Source organism: Pteronotus mesoamericanus, unplaced genomic scaffold (genome assembly GCF_021234165.1).
Source record: "Pteronotus mesoamericanus isolate MK-2021 breed Mesoamerican mustached bat unplaced genomic scaffold, CSHL_Meso_final contig_68, whole genome shotgun sequence".
In the NCBI taxonomy this organism is placed as follows: Eukaryota; Metazoa; Chordata; class Mammalia; order Chiroptera; family Mormoopidae; genus Pteronotus; species Pteronotus mesoamericanus.
This window is the reverse complement of record NW_026555234.1, coordinates 7,670,454-7,681,147: the sequence shown is the minus strand read 5'-3', so window position 1 is coordinate 7,681,147 and position 10,694 is coordinate 7,670,454. Positions and strand designations below refer to the sequence as shown.

The following is a 10,694-nucleotide window of genomic DNA, read 5'->3' as shown; positions in this document are numbered from 1 at the left end:
ATTAATAAATAAGTAATAATACAAGAATAAACTCTGTGCTTCACGTACAAGCATGAAAGAAGAAATAATTAAAAAGGAAATTATGGCTCCACTTTAACTTGTTTGAAATTACTCAGTATTGCTTACCTTTGGTTTTTGACTAACGGTAGCCTTTTGAGAATTATCAAAGACTTTGTCTGAGATGTTATGATTCTTTTAAATAACAGGCAAACATGTAATTTTATAAAGATTTAATGAGACAATATCATTTCCAGGTGGTTTTATCACTCAGGGAATTTAATAAAAATTTTATTAACATTGTCTTGAATTTGTTTAAATATTTATAAACACTGTTTTCAAGAGAATTCATATCTGGGGCTACTGTTTTATAGCATTCATTTTGGTTTGGTTTCAACAGTTTGGTGGTTCATCTTGCTTTAATAGGTTTCTCTAGAACTGTCAAATACTATGGAATCTGAGTGGGAGTCTCTGAGGATCTCACTTCTGTTTTTTGCCACCTCCCAGGGCCCCAGATTAAGGCCGAGTGTGTCCCCCAAGGATTATGGAACATTCTGGTCAGCTGTTCTGATCACAGCTCGTCATCTTCTGATATGGAATCTAGATAATCTGTGTCAACGTATAGTAGAAATCCGGAGAACAAGCTGTCCGCCCAGCCTGGGTCTGAGAAGAGGCCATTCTGGTCAGTGAAGAAGATCTCCAGCCAGACTTCATCTTCTGGCTGGAGGTAGATGACCGTGGACCCCGAAGCCACGTCATGGTTCCCCGTGTTGGCATCGAAGGTCTTTATCCGGTACTGCCCATTGTGTACCAGCCCGATTGCCAGATGCTTATTTGCCAATGTGATATCATAAGAAAAATAATAGATCCCTGGGAAAGCACAGATGAACTTCCCCGTTGCAGGGTTGTAGTGCTCTCCCTCATTGAAGAGGACCTTGTTAAATATAATTGGTAGCCTTTCTTCTGGGTAGCTGGTTGTGATGCCGACAGAAAAGGCAGATTTGAGCACAATGCTTCCACATCTACAAACTCCAGGCAGCCCTGGGTCCCCTTGCTCTCCTTTGTCTCCCTTTGGTCCAGGACGTCCTGCTGGACCTACTTCTCCTTTCTCTCCCTCTGGCCCCATAGGTCCTTTCTTCCCAGTCTCTCCTTGGTCTCCTTTCTCTCCAGCAAGGCCCAGTGGCCCAGTCTTGCCTCTTAAACCTTTAAAAAGAGTTTGTAGTTTAATTAATAATTCCTCTAAATATAGAGTGGTAAACAGCATGCCCATAATGTCCCAGCATAGCCTAAATTTGTATTTTCAGACAATTTTCAACTGCATACTATTAAACAATTAATCTTTTAAAGAAACATGAATACACTAAAATGGAAATAGAAAATTTCCATCAGAATTTCAAGTAAATTTTCCTGACTATGTGAGAGGTCATTTAAATCCTGACTAATTAAAAATAATTAACTATCATTCTGATGATGGGTCACCTGTCACTAAATTAGCCACATACAGGTACTCATCACTACAGGAGGAATTTAAGGAGAATGCGGAGGACATTATTCCCCAGAGCGGGGTCACAGGGGCAAACAGAACCAGGCAGATCTTTAGAGTCTCTTCAGTCTTATGCCCCATTCTACTATGAGTATTAGTTACAAAAGAATTAATCAAAATGAGGTTCTCACATTTACCGAACATTTCCTATGCACCAGGAACAGCATTTTATTTACATGCATCATCTTCTTTAAGTTCTGCAACAATTTAATGAACTAGGAGTTATTATTATTCCATTGTAGACAAAGAAACTGAGCCATGGAGAAGTCCATTTACTCAAGGAAACAGAGCTAGGGAATGACGAAGCTGTGACCTGAACTCATGCCTGCCTGCGTCTGGAGCCTGAGCATTTCCGGGCAGTGGCTGGAGAGTGAATGGTAAAGGGTGCTTGGCGCACAGTGAGGGCTCAGTGTGCTACAACAGCCTAACAACAGTGACTGCCACCACTGTGCGGTCAGTCTTTTTTTGGAGGAGAAAATTGAGTCCCAGAGAGGTGAAGCAAGGCTAGGACTGGAATCCAAGTCTTAGCCTAATGATGCTTCCCCTTAGTCAAAATGCCTCTTACCTTTGGGGCTGGAATCAAGAATCCTAAATTCTGTTGGGCTCTGCAGCTAAGGGTTGTATCGTTTTAGGCAAATCCCTTAATTTCTCTGGGTCTCCTCACATATAGAAAAGACATAGTAGCTGTGAAGAGATTTCAACAAATTCAAAATCACCATAGTGAAATATTTTCTGTTTGTCCCATTTTTTTTTTTTTTTATGTCTACTGATCAACCATAGGCCAAATGCAGAGAAATAGTGATCATGGCTTGAAAATGATAAGCAACACTTATTTAATTTTTAAATCATATGCATAATAGCAATCACTTAATAGCATTAAGGTCGTTCAATTTTATGGCCAAATCCATTCCATAAATAGTGCCTGTGTAATGATACTTTCTCAAGGATATGCAAATTATTGGTAATTTGTAATGTACTTTTGTAGTCAGGGAAAGTATGTTGTTGATAAATTGTGTAGTTTATTCTCAGGAACTTTTATTAAGCTAAGCTCTTTTATCTTGATAGTGCTTTGGTATCATTTATTTGAATATTGCATATGCTTCCGTGTATGAGTTTGATCACTTTTCATTTATTTGGAAAATTTAGCAATAAGCATTTTGGAATGTAAATTTTAAGAAGAATAAAAATTTTACTCTTAAAACATCAAATATTTTGTTTCTATAATTTTGGAAAGATGCTGCTGGACAATTTATGGTGCACAAAAGATGCTAATAATGAAAGCATTTTTTTGTGTGTGACTAAGATCAGCATAACTACTGATCATAGAACTGTTCCCTAGCTGTATGTAGATGACATTTGTTTTTAAGTTGAAATTCCACTGACTCCAGCCAGAACACAATCTGGTATTTATTTCTTGAAATATGGTTATAATAGTCTGCCATTTCAATATTTGCTTTTTTTTTTGGAAGAAGTAGAATATGAATGCTATTTTGCTCATAAACTAACTTTTGAATCAAAGAAAACAACTTCTAAATTATTATTTTATCTTCAATAGGAGCTTAACTTTCACTTTCTCCATCAGTGACTTTTGATGCATTAATTTAAAAAAACCATTTTGGCCTCAGTAAAAATTTGACCATTAAATTTCATTATGTACTCAAATTCTTTTTTCTTTAAAACTTTGGGCAAATCAGTTCTTGTCTGAGTTCCAAATGCTCCATTTATAATAGGAAGAAATTAGATCTAAATCCATTTCAAACCTGGTGGGAAAAGCAGTAAACAGTGACTCAGCAGATTAGCGATAAACCCTCTTCAGCTACGAGTGGGGTTGATGTGACAAAGGGTTTCATCTCTCTGACTTGAGCTTCCCAGACCTTGAAATGGAGATTTTGGACCAGATCACTTGAGGTCTCATCCTACTGGAAATTCTTTGAGATCAAACCATAAACACTAAGAAGAGATTTTACAATGAAAAGGTCTTCTCAATTTCAACATTTGGATTTTCTGTAGTTATTGATGACGCTGAACTGCTGGGAGTTAGATAATCAGAGACTAACCATAGTAACTTATACTATTTCTTCCCGTTTGCCTGAGAGATTTGCCCCTGTGCTCAGGACCAGTTAATGAAGAATAGAAAGAAGGGGGAGGTCATTCTCCCTCTCCATACTCAGACATGATTGTGTAGAGAATCGAGTTACGGAGAAAGCACTATCTACACTTAAGTACTGAAGCTTGGAGAGAAAGGATTTCTTCTTAACTCTCCATGATATGGGCTTACAAAGATTTTTTTTTTTCAGTGCTAATTTTTTCTTCCACACATCCATCCACCCACCCACCCATCCACCCACCCATCTATCCATCCATGGATTTATGTGTATGTGGACGCATCCACCTAAAGCATCTCATGTTGATGACTGTCCACTACATGCCAGGCCGTGTACCAGGGGCTAAGTGAGACATTGACATGAATGACAGCCACTCCGCCTTCAAGTTAGCTGTTCCTGGGTGTTATATTGGGATCTGCAAATACGGGCCTCAGCTAAGTTCATAATATCCAAAGCCCTAAAGTAAACCAGTATGATCTATTTCACGAGGAGCTTCTCCTGTTATTTGAAGATATTTATGTGGATAAGCATTCCGATGAAAAGAAATGTTAATGATGTTAATAATATGATACAACAGTAATTGCTATAGACTCGTGAAGGAGACAGATATTTTAACAGAAAATTTATAATTGAGAATAATAAGCTGTGTATTTGTATTTTAGAATAAGGAAATTAAACAAAAGGTTATGCTGATCCTGCTTGCACTTGGTTGGGGTAAATGGGAGTGGGGCTGTTCACCAAGGGGACATGAATGAGAAGATTTTTGTGGTGCCACTGAAGTGGGGAGATGGAAGAGACGCTCCCAGCTGTGTTGCGTGCTCTTCTGGCCATATCCAAAGCACATTCCCCAAAGCCCAGGGCTCTGTCCCTGCTGTGTGTAGGTGAAGCCTGCTTCCCTTGATTGATCACAAAGGCAGGCATTCTTACTTCTCCTTTCTTAGCTGTTACATATTCTTATGAACGTAAAGGTGGATATTGGATTTAAAGAGTCTCAGGCTGGGAAAGTCATTTTATTTTTAAATCTCCATTTTTTTCATTTGTAACATTATTAGTATTGCTGATTCTAATAATTGCTAATGAGATTATGGTGGGCAATGAGTTTTAAAGGTAACATTTCTGACACATAAGTATATTAAGTTCTTACTAAATGGCTGTGAGGATGACGATGGTGATGATGATGGGGATGTGCTATTGTGATTGTATTTTTCTGTATTGGCCTCCCATACCCAAGTGCATGATTATTAAGGCAAGGACAACGTCTTCTTCCGGTTTGTGTTCTCGGTGTCCAGGGCCGTGTTCTCGGCCAGGAGCAATTCTGCAATGCCTATGGAGGGAGGGCTGGCTACATCTGGAGATGTTTTCAGTTATTGCAATTGGTCGGGGAGTCACTGGTAGGTAGTGGGACGCTGCTCCATGTCTTACAATGAACAGAGTAGTCATCCCACAGTCAATAATTATTCAGCCCAAAATGTCATTAGTGTGGAGGTTGCAAAACACTGGTCTAGAACAATCCTGGATAGCAATACGTGTGCAAAAAAGCTTGTGGAATGAGTAATGCACGAGTGGATAAATGAATAAATGGATGGATGGATGGGTACACGGGGTGTAGCTGGCCTCATACATGGTTAAAATGGTAGCAATTACGAACATTGGATTTAATCTGAATGTATATCCATAAACATGCCTTTAAATAACCCTAGAACTACTTTGTAAAACAGGTTGTTCATTTCTAGTTTATTATGTAGGTTTAAATATTCACGAACTTAGTTATGACTCATATTTGCAGATCCCAATGTCTTAAGTAATAACAGCTAACATTTCCTGAATGTTTACCACATGGCACTTATTCTATTGTGTGTTTTACATGTATTATTGTCCTCAATCACCCCAATCACCCTATTGCTCCTCATTTATAAATGAGGAAACCAAGGCTCAAAAAAGCTGTTTGCTCAGTGATACTAAGCAATAATTGAAGGAGCCAAGATTTTAACCTAAGTCTTTCTTAGTCTTTCAAAAGCATGTTTGTGTAATCACTACATAATTACTTCCAGGCACAGTAAACTGAAAGGGTTGCTAATACCTAATTATGATCCTTGTGTTATTATAGTATCTCAGGGATATTCATGATCATGACATAGCAGTAAGTTGTGTTCATGAGTAGAAGGGTTTGAAAGATAAGATTTAATCTCCAAATTAATATTTTTTAATGTGATATTGAACTTTTTTGTGAAGATTCTTTATCTAACATTGAATAATATTTATGCATTTGGTAGCTACTGATTTGCCAAATATTCTCTGCATTACAAATTCAGAAATGAATTATTGGCCAATAATTTGAATATATATTATATTGTTTCATTTAACAGCACTAAATGAGGTGTGATGACTACAGAGAGGCACATTTCTGAGATCAGTTGACATTTTCTGCCTATCTTTTGTCCCAACTTTTACTCTCAGAAACATGTTTTCAAAGATTGATTCCAAATCGCTTCCTCTTTCAGGGTTAACATGGCCTCACTAGAATTTTAATTCATTTTACTCTGAAGGATTGCAGAAACTGGCAAGATTCCTGGGTCAACTTTTTTGTAAGAAAAAAGTGAAAGTTACTGAAAGACTAGGGGACATTGTATTGCTGTAAAGCACTATAAGAAATCTATTTTTCTTTTCGCTGCTACAGGACAGGTGGGAAAGTGATGAACTAGGAAAGGTGGACATCCTGTCCTACTGTCATTTCATCTTTGAGAAAGAAAACCTAGAAGCTCTTTGTGTGTCTTTGCTCAGGATATCGGCGCAGCGCAGGATGACACCCGTGCTTTTGGCTCCTAGTTCTGCCTCTGTTTCATCTCCCTTCCTGTCCACCTGTCTGTCCGTCCAAAGTGCCCTCTCACATGCAGCCACTGCCTGCCGGCTGTGACAGCACAGTGGTGACGGGCATCGATGTTGGAACCCAGCTCTGCCTGTCCCTAGCAATGCTCTCCCATATTCAGTAGCTCATGGACCGTGGCATTGCTCATATTCTCATCTGTAAAACTGGATGACTTCCACCCAAGAGAGTTGCCACTGCAATAAAATGAGAATGCACACGAAGAGTGGGGAGCAGCGTCTGACGCAGAGTCAAGGCGCAATCAGTTGTTATGATTAGTCATGATGAAGTAGAGGATGGGTTTAAGGAACAATTCCCACTACAAAAAACAACAAAGAAAGGGAGTAGTTTTCGGGTGGGGTGGAGGAGGGGTTTTTACAGAACCTCATCATTCATTACCTGCAGCCCCCTTTTCGCCTTTCTCTCCTTTTCTGCCGTCTCTCCCATCTCTTCCTGGAAGGCCAATCCGACCATGGGGCCCCGGGGAACCGTTTGCTCCAGGGGGACCTGGAGGTCCAGGTAAGCCAGGGATGCTACAGATATATTTCGGGGAGAAGTTCTCTCCTTTGAACTGATTACCCCGAGGTTGTCCACTTGCACAAATGGCAAAACTTGTAACATAGAGCAAGACAAACATCTTTGGCTCTGCAAGAAAAACACAAAGACATAAATGCACCCTCTCAGGTGGGGCTTTGGTGCAAATGAACATGGGAATGAGTATTTAAAACAAGTCTCTTCAGTGCTCACCTTTCCATGAATGTAAAAAAAAACAAAACAAAACAACAACACTGTTCACCCTCATAATTCTGTTGGAAACTATTAGCGTATTATTGGTAGAGAGCTCTCAGTGTCCCACACAGGCTTGGCAGAGAGGGAGGATTGACTTAAAAAATTTCAAACTAAATCCCTTTGTTGCATGGTTTCTGCAGGAACCCAATGATTGACTTTGCTAAACAATGTTTTCTTTTCACTGAAGGAAAGGGTTTTTTTGAAAATTAGGGATGCAAATGAGTCAGATAAACATCAACATTATTCTTACCACCCAAGGATAATTACTCTTTAAATTTTGATATCTACATCCTTCCTGTCTTTTTTTCTATGCCAAAGAGAAAAGTGGTATCATGTCACTCATGCTATTCTTCAACTTTTTCCACTTAACAATATATCATGAGCTTCTGCCCATGTCAAAAATTACTCATAACATTAAAAAATTGTTGGATTTGTCTCTGTTCTCCTTTATCTACAGAATTCCCCACTATCGATATTTGTTTCCAGTTTTCTGCCAATAGATACACCACACTAGAATCCTTATATCTAATCTTTGCATACATCCCTTGTTGTTTTCTTAGAATTTCTGGGCTTTTTAAAGCAGGATAAAGAAAGTGGCATTTTCAGGAAAACCATGTTTTTCACTAAAGAAGCATGTGTAATGCCAATTAGTGTTAATTGGAGTACTCTGCATGTCCTGAGGGGGGTCTTAAACTTTAATTTAAAATCTGCAGGATATAATGCCATGGTGTCCCATTAAGCTGTTAGCACGGGGGCTCAGCTAAAGAGCTGAGCAAAATCAGAGGGTGCATACAGCCACGTGTTCCGTGGGAGGCAGGCAACAGGTCTATACAGCTTTGCTCTGATAGAACTTGGTTAATCTCCCTATGATGCCTGGAAACTGAGAATGATGGATCATTTACTGTCATGACATTTGGCATATAGGCTAAAGGGTGGGCAATGTAGGTTGGGGACACCTGATTTTCTGCACTAAATGGTCCCTGCCATTAGCAGGGTCTTGGATGGCAGAATGTATACGTGTTGTTCTGGGGCCACACGAATGAGTAGTTTTTAGATAGCTGGACCTCTGTGTTAATAGGAAGTCTGTGCCATGCTTGATATATATGCTTGATACATACACCTGATATATACTTACCCAAAGGAAAAAATTATAAAATCTAGGGAAAGCAATCAGATAAAATTTATTTGTTTTTTTTTTTTTGACAATGACATCAGAAAATTAGCCAGGCACATTCCACCACTTTTATGGTACCCACGGGGGAAATTGCAACATCTTGGAAGTAGACCCAGCAATTTGCCAGAGCATAAGAATGACAAACTGAGAAAAGCCATGTGCACGTGTGGTTTAAAAGAGATCTGATTCCTAGAAATCTTATTCGTGAAAAACTGAAGCAACTTATCCAAATATAGGCTCTGTATCCTTGAACAAATCTCCATGTTAGCAGCGGGCCCTTCCCCCAAAATCAAGAACACCTTTACCATGCGCTGTCTGCTCGATTTCTTATACTGCACAAACTCACATAGAATTGTACACCTGGAACCTACATAATTTTATTATCCAATGTCACCTTAATAAATTCAATAAAAATATTCAAGATTACTGATTCTACAGCTCAAATGAGATGAAGGCAGTTTCTGAAAGGTCTAGTGGATCCGATAAAAACATAGCCATTTCATACATCTCTCAGGTGAAGGAAATGGAAGAGCCTCCTATCTCTACCCCTGCCACAATTTAAAAAAGATGCAATAATTACATTGCTACCTGTTCTTTCTTGTAAAAAACTAATTAGAGGAGGCTTGGAGAAGAGATTTAAAAAGATACTCATACAAGATAGTCATAAAAAAGCTTTCAGCCAGACATAGATCGGGTGCTGCAGCTCAGGCCAGGAGTTGGTTCTAAGAGGGAACTGAGATTATATAAAAAGAAGTTGCTTTGGGCAGTGACATTTCAGATACTCTGACAAAACAGTGAATCAGGGATCAGTCTATGAAGAAGCATGTGGTGAGGATCTAGGTTATGGTGGACAGAGGAAGCAGAAATTTTAGATGTACTTGGAACGAAGGGTACTAATATTTCCAATAGCCAGGCAACAATGCACTCAAAGGAAGAGTAAAGTAACACAACAGAGACAAATGCATTCATAGAACAAATAGTTTGCCTTTCTTGGGCAAGTGCACTAGAATGTTTCCTGTGCAGTAGTCTAAGTGCTGGAAGCATCCTCAGTTAGAACTTTTTGAAAGGCACTCAAAATGATTATCTGTTAACAATCCTCATCAGAACTGAGGAACAACGTGTTGCGGTGCCTGATGAGTGGTGATGGTGTGGTCGTGCGTGGTCGGTCAAGTCTCGGGACTGAATTCTTCCGGATGACAAATGGGTATGGAGTATAGAGGAAAACGGCAATGGCATCCCCTATAATGGTTATTTATTTCACTTAAAAGTCCAAAGCTTCATGGTGTAGCAGGTGTGGAACAAAGCTCAGGACTTGGGGTGCCCAGGAATATAGGAAAACCTCCCACAGCCATCAGTTGGGGGATGGGGAAGCAGATATACCGGTTGAGAGGTACTTTGCCTGTCAATAATGGCTGGCCAGTGTTTTAGTCATGCTAAATAGTTAGACTGCTGCACACACTCAGGGCAAGGGAGACGGGTGTGACTTTAGCATGTGATGTAGTTGGGAGGCAGTTCCCTGGTTGTAGGTTCCCGAGCATCACAGGGCCACCGGCCCAGACTGACAATGGCAGCCAGAGAAAGGCAGAAGAAACCAGGGGATGGGCAGGTGTAACGCTTTGTGGGAAGAGTCAGAAACAGGGTCGCAGAAGAGGAGTAGGCTGGGATTTAATCTCAAGCGCGGGCAGCCACGTCCTCTTGACCATGTTGCTTGGGAGGGAGTAGGAGAGCCATGAGAGGGTTCTCGCTCTCTGGCATGCAGCTTGGGAGAAGAAAAGCAGGATGCAGCAGCTGTGCAGAGCCCTCCTGACCACGCGGCTTGGGAAGGAGAAGCGCTGGTGGCCATGGGGGAATCATAGTGAGGGGAGAGACGCTGTCTGCAGTACGGGATGAGGCCGCGCTCAGCCGCTGGGGTCGCGTCTGCTCTAGCTGACTCCAGAGCTGCAAAGGACTTCTTTGCAAGACACTGCTGTGCAGACTTGGACTTTTTCTGGACTCTTAAGACTTGTGCCCTTTCCTGAGTTTCACCATCCAGAGATATAAAAAGGAACATACTATTATATGGAGGCTGATGGCAATGTATTCCAGGTCCCACACAGATAAGGACATAGGAAACTTTTGGGGCTTCTGGCAGTAGTCTGGTGGGGACCATGGGAAGTGCTGTTTCTTGTGGGGAGCATGGTAATTGTTGGTTCTCATGGGAAAGGAGGGCTCGGAGCTGAGGTA

General features: G+C 40.4%; 1 protein-coding gene across 1 annotated transcript in view; it reads right to left on the bottom strand.

Moving 5' to 3' along the window:
- Nucleotides 1–267: 267 nt before the first annotated feature.
- C1QTNF7 (C1q and TNF related 7) overlaps nucleotides 268–10,694 on the bottom strand; it is a 61,924-nt gene continuing 51,497 nt past the window's right edge. The window contains exons 2-3 of the mRNA XM_054581951.1: nucleotides 6,908–7,153; nucleotides 268–1,200 (exon numbers count right to left, since the gene is read on the bottom strand). Coding sequence (XP_054437926.1) covers nucleotides 569–1,200; nucleotides 6,908–7,145 — 870 coding nt within the window. The 5' untranslated portion in view covers nucleotides 7,146–7,153 and the 3' untranslated portion in view covers nucleotides 268–568. The remainder of the gene's footprint in view (nucleotides 1,201–6,907; nucleotides 7,154–10,694) is intronic.